At 36.7% G+C, this 21,497-nt stretch overlaps 1 protein-coding gene across 7 annotated transcripts in view; it reads left to right on the top strand.

Annotated features, from left to right (window-relative positions):
- The window catches only part of PPP3CC (protein phosphatase 3 catalytic subunit gamma), a 95,965-nt gene that overhangs the window by 48,247 nt on the left and 26,221 nt on the right, over positions 1–21,497 (top strand). For 5 of the 7 annotated variants that reach the window (XM_032634330.1, XM_032634328.1, XM_032634329.1 and 2 more), the window contains exons 4-6: positions 9,150–9,261; positions 18,675–18,820; positions 20,623–20,762. In XM_032634330.1, coding sequence (XP_032490221.1) covers positions 9,150–9,261; positions 18,675–18,820; positions 20,623–20,762 — 398 coding nt within the window. Of the gene's footprint in view, positions 1–9,149; positions 9,262–18,674; positions 20,763–21,497 lie in introns of all 7 variants that reach the window. The other 2 variants (XR_004350282.1, XR_004350281.1) reach the window with 2 other exon arrangements.

Below are 21,497 nucleotides of genomic sequence, written 5' to 3' on the forward strand. Positions count from 1 at the left end.
TTTAGTGTCACCTATGAGTTCGAAAGTTAATGATAGAAGCTAAGGAAATAAGCACATTCTCCCTGCTGCTCAGTAAATTCCCAAGATTTCTAAATAGGTACCTGGGATGGGTGGAGATCATACTTGCAGACTGTAACATTAAAAGCTTCCCATATTCCTATCCACATCCTATTTTAATAGACAGTATGTCAAAAGTATGGGTGTTTGAAAGACTCACTGAATGCTTAGTTTTTTGTGTTTAGTAGCATGAGGAAGTTTTAGAGGCTGAAGAAAAGAATACAGAACTTACTGAATTTTTAATTAATTTTATTTAATGAAATAACTTCTTTTAAAATTTTTATTTATTTATTTTTATTTTTGGCTGTGTTGGGTCTTCGTTTCTGTGCTTTGGCTTCCTCTAGTTGCAGCAAGCGGGGGCCACTCTTCATTGTGGTTCGCAGGCCTCTCACTGTCGCGGCATCTCTTGTTGTGGAGCACAAGCTCCAGATGCACAGGCTCAGTAGTTGTGGCTCATGGGCCCAGTTGCTCCGCGGCATGTGGGATCTTCCCAGACCAGGACTCGAACCCGTGTCCCCTGCATTGGCAGGCAGATTCTCAACTACTGCGCCACCAGGGAAGCCCAGAAATAACTTTTTAAAAGGATAAATATTGTGCCAAATCATCCTCTGATTAGATACTTTAAAAATAGTTTCAATGCATCAATATATTCACAATACGCACACACACACAGACCAACGTTGATTTTTGTACACATATGCCATATTCAGAATATTTTGTGTTAACATATTTTTTCTGTCACTCATCAACAAATGTTTCCTGAGTGCCAACTTTATGGCAGGCTCTGAGCATCAAATAATGAGTAGGATTCATGGTTTCTATGGGAGCTGACAGTCTAATAGAAAAGATTACTTATGAATAGATCGCTCAGTACGATATGAAAATACTTATTTATTTTAATATTTATTTATGTATTTTGGCTGTGCCGGGTGTTTGTTGCAGCATGCGGGATCTTTTAGTTGTGGCATGCAGACTTCTTAGTTGCAGCATGTGGGTTCTCAGTTGTAGCGTGTGAACTCTTAGTTGGCGGCATGCATACGGGATCTAGTTCCCCCACCAGGGGTTGAACCCCAGCCCCCTGCCTTGGGAGGATGGAGTCTTACCCACTGGACCACATGGAAGTCCCCAAAAGTACTTATTTAATTATTAGCAATATTCTCCATATTAGGACTGAGCACAGTGCCTGACACATAGTAGGCACTCAATATTTGTTGACTGAATGAATGTTAATAAATCATAGTTTATATTTGGCTTTATCATGCTATTTGATGTTTGGCTAACAAAGCGTTTTTCTGGAACAGCTTAAGAGATAAATGAATCAAAACTTTAAATTGACAATGCTGTATTATACCAGTTTTAAAACTGAACTGTAGGGTATATCTCATGTTAGTTGGAAGCCACTTATAGACCACTAAGATTATATAGATTTCTGTAAGCTACAACTTAGTCTAACATGATACAAGTATATACTTGAACAATAAATTTTTATCAATGTGCTTGATAAGTATGAGTGTGATGTTTCTGTCAAACAGATGAAAATAAGGTGATGGGGTCCCTATTATAATTTTTTGTTATAAATAGTCATTTTTTTGTAGAAAAATTGGGAAATGCAGAATCTAAGAAAAAAAATTCTTACAAATAAAGTTATAAATGAATTATAATGAAATTACTGTTAACATTCTGTTGTATTTCCTCACAGTCTTTTTCTTCTTTTACATGAGTATATTTTTTAAAGAAAGTTGAGATCGTTGTGTGCATTCTCTTTTGTAGTCTTTCCCCCCGACTCATCATTGTCTTGAGAGCACTTTTCTCTATCATTAAAATTTCTCCAAAAGTATGATTAGTGGTATAAATACCGTAGTTTATTTCACCATTTCTCTTTGGATAATTTGGTTTTAGCAGGTACTGCTTATTTGCCTACCTTTTCTCTCCTCCTTCCTTACTATCAAATCCCTGTTTTGTTCAGATAAATGGGATTGGAGGTTGTCAGGGAGAACTAAATAGGTACCTGGGATGGGTGGAGATCATACTTGCAGATTGTAACATTGCACACTCTACCTATTTAAAAGTTCTCAGGGAGAACTTTTAATTTCAGGGAGGGAAGGCCCTTATCCCAGCCCAAGGGAATGAATTCTGGTTGGTTTGAACTAGTCATGGCAATCCATTCCCTGTTACCAGTGACTAGTCCAGGGTAAACATGAGATCCTCTTTTGCCCAGTAATATATAAAGGGACTTCTGCATGTTGTGTTGTCATTGTTGTTTGTGTGTGTTGTTTTGAAATTTTTTTCTTTCCAGATGAAAAGACTCTTGCAAGGTGAAAGCTTTTGGACCCCCATTCCACTATGTCATGTCAAATGTGGGTGTGTGTACTGTAGCAGCCGTTTTGTGACCATGAGGAGGTGCTATAACTAAGAATGAAAAGCAGACCTGCTGTGAATAGCAGATCAAAGAGGGAGAGAGGGCATGATTTCTTGGTGAAGATGTTGAGCTGGTACACTAAACCTAGACATCTTGCCTCCAGACTGCTTGTTTTCTGAGATGTTTAAATGTCTTTATGGCTTAAGCAGCAGTTAATTGGATATTGTATCACTTGTACTGTAAGTGGTACAAGGTTGTTTTCCAGTTGTTTCCATTCTGCATATTGCTGCAATTAACATCTTTTTGAATACATCTTTGATAGCATTTCTGATATTTCCTTAGATTGGATTCTTATAATAGAATGAGTATTTTTAAGAGTGTGAGCATTTTTAAGACTTTTGATATGTATTGCCAAATCGTTTTCACAGAACTTTATTTTCTCTTCCGTACTTAATAATTTTTCTTTCCTTGAGCCTGTATGAGAGAATCAAGGCATGATGATTTTTTTTTTTCCATGCCCAGAGCAAGCATTGATCTTTCCTGAAGCAACGTGCGCTTTGGTAGTACACCAGGGACTGGTCCAAATGTGACTGATAAAACAGAATAGTAAAGTTTCGCTTTTGTCTGAGCCTTTTGATATTCCTTCTTCATTTGCACCATTATAAAGTACTTCCTCTGTGGTAGGGGAAGCTAAATTTTAGTTTCCTTTCATTGATTTTATAATAAGAGAAAGGATTAAAGGGAACCTTTTCAGCATAGGATGTGTTGTACTAAATGCACAGGAGCCACCAAAGAGAAAATGTTATCAGATGTTTAGGTGATGTAAATGTTATCAGATGGACAACTAATGAACAATTGTTGACATATAGAAATGATTCCTGAGGTGGAGTAAAAATTCTGTTCACATAGGAATACAAAGAGTATCGAACAGATTTTCTGATAATCATGACCTTTAATTGCTCTGTACAAGATAATTGTACAGTTGCATACTGATGTATAATACGAGGAAATAAAACTTGAGGTTAGAGGCTGAGAAGTATATCAACCAAATTACATTGTAGTGTGGATGGGCATTATAACTCATTACTTCAAAAAATTTAGTTGATCATTACAGGAGGCAGAGATAAAGACCAAATAATTCAAAAGATATATCATGTTCTTGGTTGGGAAAGGTAAGTAGGAAAAGAGAAAGTGCTTTCTATGTTTATATATGAATTTAATGTAATTTTTCCTTGGAATATTTTGTGAAATTTGAAATATTATGTTGAAAACAAAAGTCAACCCAAAAAAGGAAAAAGCCATCCAATTATATTCGTATGTGTCTATATATTTACATTTTATAGTGTTTATTTTGCAAGGTGTGTCTCAAAATGTACATTATTTTGATCCAACAATTTCATTTTTGAGAAACTATACTGCAGATGTACTCATAATTATGTACAATGACATATGAATGGTTTGTCACAATAATTGAGAAGTTCTACTGGCATTTAATGAGCAGGGTTCAGGAATACAAAACATCCTGCAACAAAGAATTATGCTTGTTAATAGTACCTAAGTTGAGAGGCATTGTTAAATTCTGGGGATGTGGAGATAAACAAGCAAAGCCAAGTCCTTTATTGTTTTGTTTTGTTTTTAATATTTATTTATTTATTTGGTTGCACCGGGTCTTAGTTGTGTCAGGTGGGCTCCTTAGTTGCGGCAGTCAGGCTTCTTAGTTGTGGCATGCATGTGGGATCTAGTTCCTGACCAGAGATCGAACTCGGGCCCCCTGCATTGGGAGTGCGGAGTCTTAACCACTGCAACACCAGGGAAGTCCCTATTGTGTTTTCTAGTGAGAGAGATGGTATCTTATATTTGCTTAGTGTCTATGAAAATCAAATCAGGGTAAGGGACAAAAGGGGGACAGGAGTAGCTAATTTAGCTGGAGATCAGGGAAGTCCTATCTGAAGAGGTAATATTTGAACAAAAACTTGAATGACCTGAGGGAATGAGCCATGCGTAGATGGAGGGGTGGGGTGAGTACATTCCAGGCAAAGGGCATATCAAGTGTAAAAGCTCTGAGGAAGGAGCAAGCCTAAGGCAGCCCAGGAATAGAAACAAGGTCAGTGTGGCTAGACAGAATGAGTAAGGGGACAATGTAGACAGTGTATCAGAGACATAGGCAGGGTTTACATGATGTCAGGCCTTGCAAACCATGGTAGAGTTTGGGTTTTATTCTGAATGCAGTGGGAAGCCATTAGAGCTTTTTTGTTTGTTTATTTGTTTGTTAAGCATGGAAGTGACATATTCACATTTATTTATGTTTTAAAACAATTACTCTGGCTGTTACGTGGTGGACTGACTATGGGAGCCCAGAAAGACTAGTTAGTAATCTTATCCAGTAAGCATAGGCAGGAGATATTGGTGACTTAGAGTAGGCATTTTGAGAAGCATTTGGATTCAGGATTTTGAAGTCTTTCCTTTCAAAAAGGAGGGAAATCTTGGTTGAATTAAGCTGTTACGGTCATGGCACATTTATTACTAGTCTTTTCTAAGTCCCTCTATTGTTTTGTTTTGTTTTTCTTATCTGTGACCTCTATTTTCCTTACTCCCTCTCCCAACTATACATGTTTCTATTGTATTTAGTATATGCCTCAGAATACATATATTATTAATTTTTTAATATGTAACGTTTTGGTGGGAAAAATATTTTAATTTTACATAAATGTTATGGTGCTATTCAGTCGTTCTCAAACTTTAGCATGCATCATAATTACCTGGAGGGCTTGTTCAAAAACAGATTGCTGGAGCCCACCCCAGAATTTCTGATTTTTTAGGTCTGGGATAGACCCTGAGAATGTATATTCTAACAAGTTCCTGTGTGATGCTGATGTACCACACTTTGATATGAATGTGACCACCCTGAGAATCACTGCTGTAGCTGTCTTTCTGTTGATTTTTGTTTTTACATATCAGTGTGTTTTTAAGATCTGTCTGGGTTTCTGTCTTCTCCATAGTATCCCATAGTATACATCTATGACTTTTTAGTTCTCGTTCTCAGTGGTGGACACTAGGTTGCCTCCAGTTTCTTTCTATCATGAACACTGCTGTGAAGCACACCCTTATATAAATCCACTTATGGTCCCATGTTTTAGTTTCTCTGTGGTTTATGAACAAGAGTGGGATTGCTAGGGAAAAGGGTACCTACCTTCATATAACACTTGAACTGATTATTGTAGATCACTCTTCAGGACAGCTGTACCAGTCTATACTCCTACCAGCAGCACCTAAGGGTTCATATTTCCTCCTGACCCTCTTCCAGAATTTGGTTTTATCTCATTTTCTAATATTTACCAAAATGATAAAGTAGTATCTTATTGTCATTTCAATTAATATTTCTTTAATTACTAATGACACTGAGCATCTTCTCATATATTAGCCATTCCACCCATACAATCACTGTTAAGAGTTTCTTGTATGACATTTCAGAGATAGGTTAAGCATATACAAACATATTTGCATATCTGTTTTAAAAAATAAATGTACTTATTAAGGTACATTGCCCTTTAAGTGCTGCTTTATCTGGGTCCCACAGATTTTGACATGTATTGTTTTTATTATCATTCAGCATTTTTTAAAGAATTATCTTTAAACCCTAAGACAATGAAGCAGTATGTTTTTTGTTTCTAGTCATGTGGGATTTTTTTAGAGTTAGTATTTTGTCACTGATTCTAATTAGCGTAATTTAATTAGAGAACATAATCTGAATAATATTCATTCTTTGGAATTTATTGAGACTCCCTTTGGAATTTATTGTGGTACCCAGTAGATTTTTGTGACTATCCCATATATACTTGAAAATAATGCATTCTGTACTTGTTCACTTGTTCTCTATAAGTTTGATTATTTTTGTTTGCTTGAAGTATGATTTACTTTTGGGTCTGCGTCAAAATCTCCAGCTACAGTTATTGATTTATCTGTTTCTCACAGTAGTCCTGTCAATTTTTGCTTATGTTTTGAAGCTGTATATGAATGAGATATGTATATTTTATGATTAGACTATATGATTGATTTTCATTATGCACGGATTCTGTATTTGTATATATGCCTCCCTACTAAAATTTATTTGTAATCCCAAAATCAATACACATAGTGATTTTGAGGTCCTAGGCCCTCTCAGCAGGAGAATCTAGGAGATATATATGTGTATGCGTGTATATATATAAATATATATATATATACACGCATACACATATATATATGTACACACACACACTATATATATATATATATATATATATGTAGCTTGGTTATATATAGTGTGTATATATATATATTATATATTATATACATATATAACTTGGGTTAATTCTCCCCCATCCCATCCCTTTCTTTGTTACTTTGTTTTCCATTTCTAATACAGTTAGGCTCATTTGTTACTGTTCATATTATATTTGGGGTTTCTATCACATGCTGGTTGATTTAAATACTTATTTTGAGTAGTTTTAATACCCAAATAATTTTAATTACTGTGGTTCTGGAGGTCAATCCTATCTGAAGAGGTATGCTTTGAGAAGTGTCACTCCGGCCTCATCCCTCCTAACCTGTTCCCAGTCCCCACTTCTTTCCACCCATTTCCTCTATGCCTGCTCTAGGTAACCAGTCTCTTTAGTTTATGATTTATCTTTCCCTTATTTCTTATGCACAAATGAGCAGCTAATATATGTTTTTCTTATACCCCTTCTTTATTACATAAACAATAGATACTCTTTCATTTTGCTTTTTTCTTAACAGCGTATCCTAGAAATTGCCCCAAATCAGTTTATAGAGAGATCTTTCTCACATTTTTTTTCATAGCTTCATAGTACTTCATTGTGTGGATGTATCATAATTTGCTCAGCCTCTCTCCTTTGTATGGTCATTTAGGTTGTTTCAAATACTTTGCTATTACAAACAACACTGCAACCTGTGTGTATGTATTTTCTTATTGTTGGAAGTGTATCTTCAGGGTAGGCTCCTAGATGTGGTCAAAAGTTAAATGTGTATGTGGTTTTGTCAGTTCTTGCCAAATTGTTTTACACCATGCAAATTATTTTTATGTAGTCAAATTTACCCATCTTTTCTTTTTTTGCCTTTGGACTTTTAGTCATTAGTTTTAAAGTTTTTCCTTACACTAAGGCTAAAGAAAACTCACCTACATGTTTTCTTCTAGAACTTGTATGGTTGCATTTTGATATTTAGATCCCTTATCCATTTGTTATTCATTATGTGAGATATGGTTCTAATTTTTTTTTTTGAAATAGCACCAGTTGTCCCAGAGACATTTATTAAGAAGTTCATCATTTCTCCAGTGATTTAGGGTGCCACCTTTCTTATATCTCAAATTTTTATATGTACGTGCATTAATTTCTGACCCATTTTATTCCACTGGTATATTTATCTACATATAGTGCCAGGACCACTATTTTAATTTAGGAAGTTTATAGTATGTTTTAACCATCTTTTTCAGTATCTTTCTGGCTGTTTCCTGGCTGTTCTTACATGTTTATTCTGCCATATAAATTTTATTATCAACTTGTCTAACTCCATAAAATAGCTTATGGTATTTTTATTGGAAATGTAATGGGTTTATAAACTAGGAAAAACTATAATCTTTTCTTTTTTCTTTGTTTTGGCTGCACTGTGCAGCATGTGGGATCTTAGTTCCCCGACCAGGGATGGAACCCTCGCCCCCTGCAGTGGGAGCGCAGAAGCTTAACCACTGGACCGCCAGGGAAGTCCCAAGAACTGTAATCTTTTAATGCTGAATCATCCTATCCAAAAACAGGGAATGTCTTTCCATTTGTTCATGTCTACTTTTGTGTCTTTCAGGAGTGTTTTTTTAACTTTTTCCTGGTATGAGTTTTATACATTTCTTGTTAAATTTATTCCTATGTAGTTAATCTTCTTGGCTGCTATTGTAAATGGAGTTTTGTCTACCATTGTGTCCCACTTACTGTTTGTGTATATGAAGGCTATTTTGTATGTTAATTTTATATCCTTGCATGTTACTGAATTTTTTATTAGTTTAGTTAGTTGTATCATTGATTCTTCTAGAGTTTATCAGGTATGCTATTATATCATCTGCAAATAGAGATAGTTTTTGTTTTTCTTTACTCATTGTTAAGCCTCTAACTGATTTGTCTAATTCAGTTGGCTAATACCTCTAGTACAATGTTGAATAGTAGTGGTATTAGTGGATATCCTTGCCTTGTTCCTGATTTTAGTGGAAATGTCTCTACTGTTTCTCCACTAAATAAAATACAGGTTTTAGGACTAAGGTATGTGTGTGGGTGACTTTATTGTAGAGATCTAGATATTTGGATGGAACATGGGAACAGAAATTAAGAGATTTCTATGAAGGCTACTCTCTTACATTCTTTCAAATTCTAGGGCAGGGAGTTCCCTGGAGGTCTAGTGGTTGGGACTCTGTGCTTCCACTTCAGGGGGCACGGGTTCAATCCTTGGTCGGGGAACTAAGATCCCACATGCCATGTGGCACAGCCAAAAAAAAAAAAACCCACAAAACCAAAAACAACAAAAAATTCTAGGGCAACAGCACAACACACTCAAAAGCTGGAATTCTTCATGTTTCAACTTGGGACTATCAATGAGATACACCATTATAGCAAGTCATTTGAATTTGTATAAATTGTCTTTATGTGTTATTGTGATCAAAAATAAAAATTTTATCCTTGTGTTTGTCTTGTAGTGTGTGCTGTTTTTATGGAGTTTAAAGATTAATCATCCCAAAACATTGTTTCTGCTTCGAGGAAATCATGAATGCAGGCATCTTACAGAATATTTCACCTTCAAACAGGAATGTAAGTATAATCACTCCTCCAGAACTTTTTAAGTTATCCTTTAGCCAGTCCCAGCGAATTAAACACAAAGAAAAGAAACTAATGGACCTCAAATGCTTCCTGTTCTGTTTTTGTTTTTGTTTTGTTTTGTTTTCTGGTGAGAACCTAGATTCCGCTTTGTAACACTTGTTTTGAAAATAACTTTTGAGTATCCCCCTGGGTCTATAAGTAAGACATTTAGGATATTTGGAAAACGTTAAAAAGTCCAAAGATATAAATTGTCCACAATTACACCACTTAAAATTAATCACTGTTATCTCACTATTTGGTATATAGTCTTCTATTCTTTTCTGTATACATAAAAACCTATCATTGGGCTTCCCTGGTGGTGCAGTGATTGAGAGTACGCCTGCCAATGCAGGGGACGTGGGTTCGTGCCCCGGTCCAGGAAGATCCCACATGCCGCGGAGCGGCTGGGCCCGTGAGCCATGGCCACTGAGCCTGTGCGTCTGGAGCCCATGCTCCGCAACGGGAGAGGCCACAGCAGTGAGAGGCCCGTGTACCGCAAAAAAAAAAAAAAAAAAAAAAAAAAAAAACCTATCATGAAATAGTTCAGATATATCTATATCCATACAATCCTCCCTTGATTTCCGGGGAATTGGTTCCAGGACCCCCACAGATACCCACATCCGCAGATTCTCAAGTCCCTTATCTAAAATGGTATAGTATTTCCATATAACCTTCATATATTCTCCTGTATTCTTTAAGTCATCTCTAGATTATTCATAATACCTAATACAAATGCTATGTAAATAGTTGTAAATACAATGTAAATGTTATGTAAATAGTTGCTGGCCCACTGCAAATTTAAGTTTTGCATGTTGGAACTTTCTGGAATTTTTTTTCCCCCAAAATATTTTAGTTCCGCAGTTGGTTGAATCCATGGATGCAGAACCTGTGGATATGGAGAGCCAACTGTATATATTTTTGCAATAAAGTTAGGCTCATAGTATATGTACTATTTAATAAACTGCTCTTTTCATGTTATGTAATAGCATTTTTCCATTTTATTAAATATTTTTTAACATGACTTTAAAATATAATATTAGTGTTTTTAAAGTATTCCATCTTATGAATGTACTATCGTGTGTGGCCAATTTAGTAGCAACTGTAGGACATTTAGGTTGATTCCAACTATAAATAATACTGTAATAGTAAAAAAAAAATTTATTATTAAAGGTAGAATTTTTTTGAAACTCAAAACATTACAAGCTGATTTAAAAAACAAAAACAGGGAATTCCCTGGTGGTCCAGTGGTTAGGATGCCGTGCTTCCACTTCCACTTCCACGAGGCCCAACTAAGATCCTGCAAAGCCTCAAGCCGTGAGGCGAAGCAAAAACAAAAACAAAAACCTCACAGATTTCTTTGACCAGAATCTAGGTACTCACAATTGGCTCTAAGTAACATGCAGCATGATGGTGACTATATTGGGCTTGTTTGGGAGAACTTGCCTCTGGACATTTGCACGTATCATCTCTTGTTTCCCCAGGTGTCTATCTGCTTAGAAGACCTACATCCTTACTTCATTCGTGTCATAGCCTCAGAGATTTTCTTCCCTGGTTGCTTTTTCTAAATTAAAATCTCATCACTTTATTCTCATACCCTACTTTTTTTTCCCCATAGCATCTATCAATACCTGAAATTTTTATATATCCTATATATATATAATTTATATATTTTTAATATATTTATTTATTTACTGTCTTTCTCTTCCACCAGAATTTAAGCTGCATGACATGTTTTGTTCTCTGTTGTTTTTCCAGAACACTATCTAATAAGTCATAGTAGATGCTTAACAAATATTGGTTGAATTAAATTGTTGAATGAATGATTCTTTGTGATTTATATCTTTAGGATAGACTCTCAGAAAAGAATTACTAGGTGTCAGGGCATGAACATTTTAAAGACTTTTGGTACATACTCTAGCACTCAGAAAAATTATATATCAGTTTATATTACATGGAATTTTTGTGTTGTTATAGTGAAAGGAAAATACTGAAATAAAAAACAGAATTATACCTTTTTTGATTTCTAAAGTGTTAGTATATTCTTTATAAAATAAGAAAGGTAGAATAATCTCTTGTCTAGCTCTAAAGTCTACCTCTTTCCCCCCATAATCCTGAATATATAAAAATGCTTTGGGACTTCCCTGGCGGTCGACTGGTTAAGGCTGCACTTCCACTGCGAGGGGGCAAGGGTTCCTCCCCCGGTCAGGGAAGTAAGATCCCACCTGCCATGTGGTGTGGCCAAAAAAAAAAAAAAACCTTTATTGTTCATATAATTGATATTTTGATCATGGATTTTACTTTGTGGCCTATTCAAATTTCTCTTCAGATTATCATCTTGGAGGAATATATTATATTTGAAGTTTTATTACCAAAAGAATATTCAAAGTTGAAAAAAAACTTTGAAATTTGTTTTCAGAGACTCAGTTTATTCAGCTGCCACAAAATCCCTCTACTTACAACTTGAGAATGTTCCCAATGCTCCTTTTAACTCTTGTTACCAGTAGCTTCCTACATTGAAGTTAGCAGTTGTGATGACAGCCTTCCTCCTAGTAACGCCTGAAATGAAAGGTCTTTCTTATTGAAAGAAATTTTAGAGTGTGAACACTTAAAAACCCTGTGAGAGAAAAGTCAGCTACAAATGGGCAAGATATAGATCATTCCAGGCCTTGGAACTTATTGAAATAAACACTTTAAATCAGTAATTAACCAGGAAGTTTAAAACAAATTAGATCTACTGTTGGTGAGTGTTTAAATTGGTGGAAAGTACTTGAAGAGTAATTTTGGAATATCCGGAAAAATTTCTGACCCAGCAGTTTGGCTTCTAGGAGTTTATCATGCAGATTGTATCTTTTCTTTTTTTAATTTATTTATTTTTATTTTTATTTATTTTTGGCTGCGTTGGGTCTTTGTTGCTGCAGGCGGGCTTTCTCTAGCTGCAGAGAGCGGGGGCTACTCTTCGTTGTGGTGCGTGGTCTTCTCATTGCGGTGGCTTCTCTTGTTGCGCAGCACAGGCTCTAGGTGTGCAGGCTTCAGTTGTGGCGCACTGGCTTAGTTGCTCCGTGGCATGTGGGATCTTCCTGGACCAGGGCTCGAACCTGTGTCCCCTGCATTGGCAGGCGGATTCTTAACCGCTGCACCACCAGGGAAGCCCTATATCTTTATTTTTTAATACTGCATGACAAATTACCACAAATTTAGCAGCTTAAAACAGCACATTTGTTATCTCATAGTTACTGCAGATCAGAAGTCCAGGCACAGTATGGCTAAATTTGCTGCTCAGGGTCTCAATGGGCCAAAATTAAGGTGTCACCAAGGGCTGTGTTCTCATTTGGAGCTTGGTGTCTTCCAAGCTCACTAGTTGTTGGTGGTCCTTATTGACTGTAGGATTAAGGCCCCTATTTTCCTGCTAGCTGTTGGCTAGAAACTGCCCTCAGTTTCTAGAGCCCAAATGCATCTCTCTGCCTTCCTCTTCTGTGATCAGCCAGCTGGAGAAAACCCTCTGCTTTTCAGAGGCTCACCTGATTAGGTCAGGCCCATCCAGGAAAATCTCCCTTTTGCCATAATGATACATAATCATGGGAGTCTCAGCATATTTCCAAGTTCCACCCACTCAAAGGGGCACAGATTATACAAAGGTATAGGTCATTGCAGGTCATTTTAGAATTCTGCCTACCACACTATATACTCAAAAAGATAAGAAGATATGGATGTATAAGGATGTTCATTATAGTGTTAATTGTAATAGCAAAAAAAAAATAATAAGGGATAATATATCTAAAAACTGGAATGGTAGGCAGCTGTTGTAAGATCAAGGTGGATCTAGATGTACTGATATGGAGAGCTGTTCAGATATATTGTTAGGTGATGGAAGCCATTTGCAGAACATGTATAGTGTGATCTCCTTTGTAAATTAAAAATATATAAGGTGCAGAAGTAATTGGTAACAGTGATTACCTGTGGCAGGCTGGATCAGGAGGACTAGTACTTTTAATTTTTTATCTTCCCATAGGACTCCGTGAATTAGCTTTTCATCACCACTATGTAATACTATTATAACAATTTTTTAAACTGGTAACTTTCAAATTATCCATTTAGGGCCAAGCATTTAAAAGGCTTTTTAAAGCATCCCAGGTAATTCTGTAGCACACTGCTGGTTAAGAACACCTCTTCCAGAGGCTTGGAAAGTATCTCCTGTTTGTCATTTGAGAACCACTTCATCAAGTACTTTAAAAATTGGAAATATTTTGCATTGTTTTTCTAAGCCAAATATTAGGGTGGTCCTCATTACACCTCTGTTTCTTTACCTGGGAAAATTAAACAGTGCCTATCAAGCAGTTAACAAAGGCCCTGGAATGCTCAATATTTGGCAATAGATAAGTAATAAAGAAAAAACTGTGTATGGATGCCTCTGAATTAAGATTCATGTTTTTTTCGGTAACATTCTATCTAATTCTTCCTCTGTTTTTTCAGAGTTCTTTTTTTGATTAGTATAATTGGTTCAGACTGTTTTCAGAAAATAGAACAATAGGTTTGGGAAACATTTTGAGTGTGTCATTTTGCACAGGATTTCTTATCTCAGGTTTTTCTTTGCTTTTCACAGCTTTAATTTAGTTAAACCACGTTTCTTTCTTTTTCTCTTATCGGCCAATATACTCCTGTTTCATTCTAATGCTGCATCCGAAATGTTAATAAATCTTGGAATAAGCACACAAATTCAAGTACAATTTCAAATTTTGTTCCTATATAAGGAAAGAGCATGTGTGCCACTTTGCATGAGTGTTTTTACTGATAAGCTGATCTTTCTTAAAGGGCCACTGTAACGTTTAGAATCAGTGCCTTATAATTACTGTTAAGTGATGCTTAGTTCCAAATTGTGCAGCTGCAATCTTGTTAATATTTCTAGGAGGGGCAGGTGGAGGCTTTTCTTTTCTTATATCAAGTTTTAAAGTGCTTTATATTGCAGAGATTTTTAAAATTTCTTTCAAATCCAGAGATAATTTGAGTAGCAAAGTATAACAGTTAATTTTTGACATATCATTTATCTTTGCAAAAACATCTCTTTATTGTTATGTACTTGGAAAGCAAGAAACCTAGTGGTTTTATGATTCCATCTCATAGCTCTGGGTCCATATTTCTAATTTCTTATTTCCAAGGGCCCCTCTTTTGATGTGTAGTTAAACAGCTGACTGAAATTACAGGAGGTTCCAGAAACTCCTGTAATTTTGCTAATGAAAACAGTATTGTTATGACAGGTTGATTTTTTTTTTTTTTGGAAATAAACAAATGTTTGCCATTGTTCATTACTTATAGTAGCAAGAGATTGGTGTGGTTAGATTGTGGTATATCCATAAAGTGAAATATTATATAGATATTAAAAAATAACAAAACTCTTCATGTAACGATATGGCATGATCTCCAAAATATGTTACTAAGTCCAAAAAATGGGAATTCCCTGGCGGTACAGTGGTTAGGACTCCGTGCTCTCACTGCCAGGTGCCTGGGTTCAATCCCTGATCCGGGAACTAAGATCCCTCGTGCTGCACAGCACAGCCAAAAAAGAAAAGTACAAAAAGGGGCATCCCTGGTGGCGCAGTGGTTAAGAATCCGCCTGCCAATGCAGGAGACACGGGTTCGAGCAGTGGAGCAACTAAGCCCGTGCGGCACAACTACTGAGCCTGTGCTCTTGAGCCCGAGAGCCACAACTACTGAGCCTGCAAACCACTGAAGCCCGCACGCCTAGAGCCCATGCTCTGCAACAGAAGCCACCACAATAAGAGGCCTGCACACTGCAACGAAGAGTAGGCCCCGCTCGCTGCAACCAGAGAAAAGCCCACGTGCAGCAACGAAGACTCAGCGCAGCCAAAAGTAAAATAAATAAAACAAAATAAATAAATTTATTAAAAAAAAAGAAGTCCAAAGAGCAAGTGAAAACAGTGTACATATTCTACATTTATGTTAAAAAACAAAAGGATGTGGTGAAAATGGAATAAATATACATATCTGCATATGTATGCGTAGAATATCTTTATAAAGACACCCAGGAAGCTGATTGCCTGCAAAGAGGGGGTGGAGGCACTAATTCTGAACCTTTCTTTTTTTGAACCTATTACCTTTGTTTTAAAAAAACAGTGAAAGCAAATAAAAATTCAAACAAATATATAATCACTGTTTAGACCGGGTCATGGTTTCCTGCAAATAGTGCTGACTCTCAAAATTACTTTCAAAGAATATTGTTGAAAATTTTGTTTTGTTAATGTTATATTATTGATACTAGTTAGAACTTGTATCAGTGTGATCCTATGACTGAGGTGCATGTTTCCTTCATTGTGGGATATATCTTACAATTTATCATGAAAATAAAACACTTGAGTCAGCTAATTTAACCTTTGGTAATTATATATTTGGCTCTTTAGATTCTCCTACTAAATATTTAATTTAAAAATAATGATTGGGAGGAGTATTGCATCATGTTAAGAGCATGAACAGGTTCTAGTTCTGCCACTTACTAGTTGCAGCTTTGGACAAGTGAGCCCAGTTTCCTCAGCTTTTTATTTTTATTTTATTTTATTTTTTTTTGCGGTACGCGGGCCTCTCACTGCTGTGGCCTCTCCCGTTGCGGAGCACAGGCTCTGGACGCACAGGCTCAGCGGCCATGGCTCACGGGCCCAGCCGCTCCGTGGCACGTGGGATCTTCCCGGACTGGGCCACGAACCCGCATCCCCTGCATCGGCAGGCAGACTCTCAACCACTGCGCCACCAGGGAAGCCCTTCCTCAGCTTTTTAATGAAGATTATGTACCTACTTCACAGGGTTTCAGTGAGGATAAAATAAGGTAATTTTATTGGTTAACACTTATATAGAACCAACTTTGTGTCATACATTATTCAAAGCATTTTACATATGTGAATTCATTTAATCCTCACAGCAACCTTGTAATGTAGGTGGGTATTATTATTAGGCCTATATTATAGATGAGGAAGTAAAGGCACAGAGAGTCAAGTAATTCGTCCAAAGTACTATTGCTAGTAAGTGTCGGAGCTGAGGTTCGAATCCAGGCAGTCAGGTTCCAGACTCCATTCCACTGTGTTGAACACTTAACTCACTGATGGCACAGGTACACTGTGAGCCTTCAACAGATTTCAGAAATAAAGGTGATATAACAATAAATATTACTATACAAGGATTATATATCCATCCTAGAAAATACAGCTCAACTAAGTCATCTTCAGTCTAACCCCTCAGAAAATAAAAATGTTGGTATTTATATACATATTCATAAACTTTAAGAAAATTAAAATGGTAACATTCTGTAACCCATTTTGGTTGTGCGCTTTGTTTAATTTGATTTGTGACTTCCTGTTTTAATTTACAAAATGGGTTAGGACACTGTATTACTTTCTGTCTTTCTCCAGACTTGGTAGTCTTCTGGAAGTAGGCTAAGGAACTCTTTTGAGTCATTCTTTGGGTTGAAAGGCATCTTATTGATGTAGAATGGTATTTGGAGCATGAATTAATAACTAATTAAAATCCCTGCCTATATGCAACCTTAGGACTCTTACAAAGGAATTCCTTATTGATGTTGGCAACAGGGGGAACTCTGGCTCCATGGATTTACAGGAGAAAAAGTCAATCACTGGCCACAAATGAAAGGGTTTTTTTCCCTTGATTTTTTTTCCTTTAACACACTTTTTGGCCAGTGCTGGGTCTACTTCAGAGATAGCCAAGCATGTAGTGCTCAGATACAAAGCAGAATACAAGGATGTAATTGCAAGGAGATAGAAAGATGCAGAAGACATGGCTCTTATTAACTTGGATGTTAATAGAGTTAGCATATATTGTGAAATAGATGATCTTAACTGCCTTTGTGGTAATACAGAATGCTCTAAAAGTTTATAAAGGAACTCAAAGCCTCCCTTAATGCCCTCAAATCCTGATCAGTATTGGCAGTAGACAGTCTTCACCTTCTGGGATGAAGCACCTTAAGTGTGGTCCACTGGTTACACCTTCCCTTTAGGGATCTCTCTCCAGTCATTCCTGCTACCCATGTACTGCACTCTGGCCCAAATCTGGACACATCACCCTTCACATTATTCCCCAAAGCCTTGCCAAGACCAGGCTCTGATACTTGAACATGTCTTTTCTAAAAGCATGGAGATTACAAGAAGAAAATAAACACAGAAATAATTACCAACTAGATAATCTGACTCACTTGCTATAGCATTGTTCTCTGGGGCCTGTAGGCTTTGTCTCATCTTCACAGAATCTTGGAAGAGAAGGAGCTCACAGTTCTGTAGGGCTGCCTGCCTGTATAACTTGTGGCCGTCTCCACCAGTATGCACCTTCTAGCATATTGGCTTTTTGAACCCAAGGCCAAAGAAGAAAACATTCCCTTTCTCTTTAAACTAAAGCCATCTGCCAACTACTATTTCATGACCTGTTCTTTTTAGATAATTGTGGAAGCCAACCCACTGTCTGCCCACTGGAGTGTTTTTTTGTTCTGTAGCCTCAAAATGACAACCACATCAAAATACAGTTCACTGAGATGAACATTTTTACATAAAATAAAATCAGGACATAATTTGCTTGAAGACCTTAAAAATCATGAGCAAAAATATTATTGACATTTTATTGATGACGCCTAAAACTTCAGTTTCTATTTATGTATCTTCAATACCACCAGGAAGTCTTTTTAGACCCAATTCAGACTCACAAGAGACCATGGGGCATACATGGCGTCCATCCTAGAAGAGTACAGTTCAGGAAGGGCAGCATCAGGCATCCCGTTTCATGGAGTAGTCGTCATAGAAGTACATGCCGCAGTCTGGAGCTTTTCTGCCTTTTGCCTCCATTTCTCCCACCCTCTCCTAGTCACAGCTCAGGTGCAAGGAAACAGTATCCACATTGGGCAGATTAGGGAGCCACCCTGGCTTAGAAGCCTCATGCATCACAAGTGCCAGTATCTCTTGTAAAAGCTTTATTGGCATAGCTTCTAGGATCCCACGAGGGACGTACCTTACGTGTCACCGCACTCAGAGAAGCCCAAAGCTATAGCTTCTGCCAGGTAATTGGGTAATTTTTACCATAAGAAATGTTGCCTAATAACACAGCTGATTACATTCACCTTATCAGGTTTCCAGGACAACAGAGCTAGAAAGTTAATCCAAGGTCACACTTGTAGAAAAAGAGGGAGATTTTGTTTGCCCTTTATCCACAACTTTTCAGAAATATCTGTACAAAGATGATTGTGTTTTCAAATTTGCCTGTAACAAATGGCTTTGGAGTAGCTTCATAATCAACTGGCATATATCCTTTTTTCATGTATGATAAATTTTAACTCTCTTCCTTTGTTTTTCCTTTTTTGATAGGTCGAATCAAATATTCTGAACAGGTGTATGATGCGTGTATGGAAACATTTGACTGTCTTCCTCTTGCTGCCCTCTTAAACCAGCAGTTTTTGTGTGTACATGGAGGAATGTCACCTGAAATTACTTGTTTAGATGACATTCGGAAAGTAAGTAATCTTTCATTAGTCTCATGGAGTAAATATGCTTTTAATTTTGTTTTTTATTACAGTCAACTAATTTGTCTTTATTGCTGAAAATTTTTAAATACAGATAATTAAAAGTAAGAAAATGGAAATCACCTGTGATCTTGTCATTGGGCAATAACTACTGTTAACATTTTCCTATATATCTTCCAGAAAATGTCTAATTTTTTTAAATAAATTTATTTATTTTATTTATTTATTTTTGGCTGCATTGGGTCTTCATTGCTGCGCACGGGCTTTCTCCAGTTGCAGCGAGCGGGGGCCACTCCTCGTTGCAGTGCACAGGCTTCTCCTTGCGGTGGCTTCTCTTGTTGTGGAGCACGGGCTCTAGGCATGCAGGCTTCAGTAGTTGTGGCATGCAGGCTCAGTAGTTGTGGCTCACAAGCTCTAGAGTGCAGGCTCAGTAGTTATGGCTCACGGGCTTAGTTGCTCCCCAGCATGTGGGATCTTTCTGGAGCAGGGTTCAAACCCATGTCCCCTGCATTGGCAGGCAGATTCTTAACCACTGCTCCACCAGGGAAGCCCAGAAAATGCCTAATTTTTAACGAAGTCTGTGCTTTTACCAGCTAGAAACATATTTTGAGTATAACCCTGAAACTTTAAATTATGTAGCAATAGGAAGGAAGAAAGCCAGGGTTCTAATCCCTGTACTGCCATTAATTGTGTAACCTTTACCAAATCACTTAACCTCTTAGATTTTCTTCTCTGTAAAATGAGGACGTTGAAATGGATGGTCTGAGGACTCTCCCTGCTCTGAAATTCATTGACTTTGACATTTCAGATGATAGAGTTTAATTGCCACACTTGCCTTAGTTGGTAATTGTGATTTTCAGGATTATGTATCTTCATGACTGAAAAAAGGTGATCAGTCTTTTTTCATTTATATTGTTCTACATCACCATCTTCTCTTCTGTACCTTGTATTCTCTTACGTCTCTTATATATGTACTGAAACTAAAAAATTTTCTGTTTGTAAAACTTTTCTCTGAATTAAAGTTACTGTCCTCAAGGTAAGAGGGTGTATGCCTGTATGCACAGCCTTTTCTGCTGCCGTGTTGTTATTAAATAAACATTTCTCTTTTACATAGTAAATATTGAATTTTACAATTCTGAATCAATTGTATTAATATAAAGCTCCCCTTTCACTTAGTAGAGGTTCTCTTCTTGGCGTTCAGTTATCCTAGTTACTTGTTTTCTCTTGGCTTTCATGCGTTAACCAAAGCAGCAGTGACTAAAGGCTTGAGTTAATAACTTATATTGAAATGCCTCCACTGAATAGAATGGAAAGGATGAAAGCCTTTTGCAAAATAAAACTAGCATTCTTTAAAATAAAGAAATCTCCGTTGGAATGAGATAAACAATGAACAGAACCACTCAAAACCCTTCCTGCTGTCATGGTAACATTGGCTCACCTAGGCAATTGAAATAAACTTTACAGGGTCTTTCTAATAAATAGTATGTTTCTATAGTGATTGATTTCACATTCAAATTAAATGAGCACCGCTTTTAAGATTAGGATGTAAGGAGGTCCTTTTCTACTATAGGGATAGGGATATTTATTAAAATTTAATACCAAAAACAAATAAAAATTGTATCTACATTTATTAAATGTTCATTTTCTTCCTAAAGGAAAATTCTTTAGGGGCTTACCGCCCACTCTCCTAATACATTCTTATGGGTGGAAAGGTGTTTTTTGACCCATACCATTTTCCAAAAGCTCTTTTGCTTTCATGATTTTTCTTCTTTTGGCTTTTACATGTCTTCTAGTTAGACAGGTTTAAAGAACCTCCAGCCTTTGGGCCAGTGTGTGACCTGCTTTGGTCTGATCCCTCAGAGGATTATGGCAATGAAAAGACCTTGGAACACTATACCCACAACACGGTCCGAGGGTGCTCTTATTTTTACAGGTAAGCTAATCCTCAGTTAGAAAATTAGAAAAAGGAAATTGTAACATATTTTATCAAATTATTTTTAACTACATATTTTGTATCTTGAATTTGTGTCGCTCAGGGACTTCTATTTAATTTTTTGATTAATTGAAGGCAGAAAACTCTTGTTTGTTTTGTTTTTTATATTTTACTAGGTATTATGCCCTAATAAGTGTAATATACTGAACACGACTGAATAGAACATCTTGCAGGGCTTAAATATTGTTGTCTGACTTTAAATGATCTAGATTATTTGTTCCCAAACATCATCTATTGACTTTTTTAAAAATAAAGATTTCTTGGCTCTTCCCTCAGAGATTCTGATTCAGTAAGCCTGAGACAAGGGAATCCTGTTATTTTTTTAGAAAGCTCTCCAGCTTTTGGAACCACCGGTATTGGCAAAGATATAAAAAGAACAGGACATTGTGAACTAAGCCCAGGACATTTCCTGGAAGTTGGTTGTTGTCTTAAATCTCATATGTGAGCTTTCATTGTGCTTTGCCACTCCAAATTAGGGAGATTCAGGGAAGTTTGAAGCCTGAATTTTTTAAAAATCCAAATATTTTATTCTGATAAATAATACCTGTATTTAGTACCCTGAAAAATCTTTTTTTTTTTTTTTTTTTTTTTTTTTTTGCGGTATGCGGGCCTCTCACAGTTGTGGCCTCTCCCGTTGCGGAGCACTGGCTCCGGACACGCAGGCTCAGCGGCCAT

Source organism: Phocoena sinus, chromosome 6 (assembly GCF_008692025.1).
Source record: "Phocoena sinus isolate mPhoSin1 chromosome 6, mPhoSin1.pri, whole genome shotgun sequence".
NCBI lineage: Eukaryota > Metazoa > Chordata > Mammalia > Artiodactyla > Phocoenidae > Phocoena > Phocoena sinus.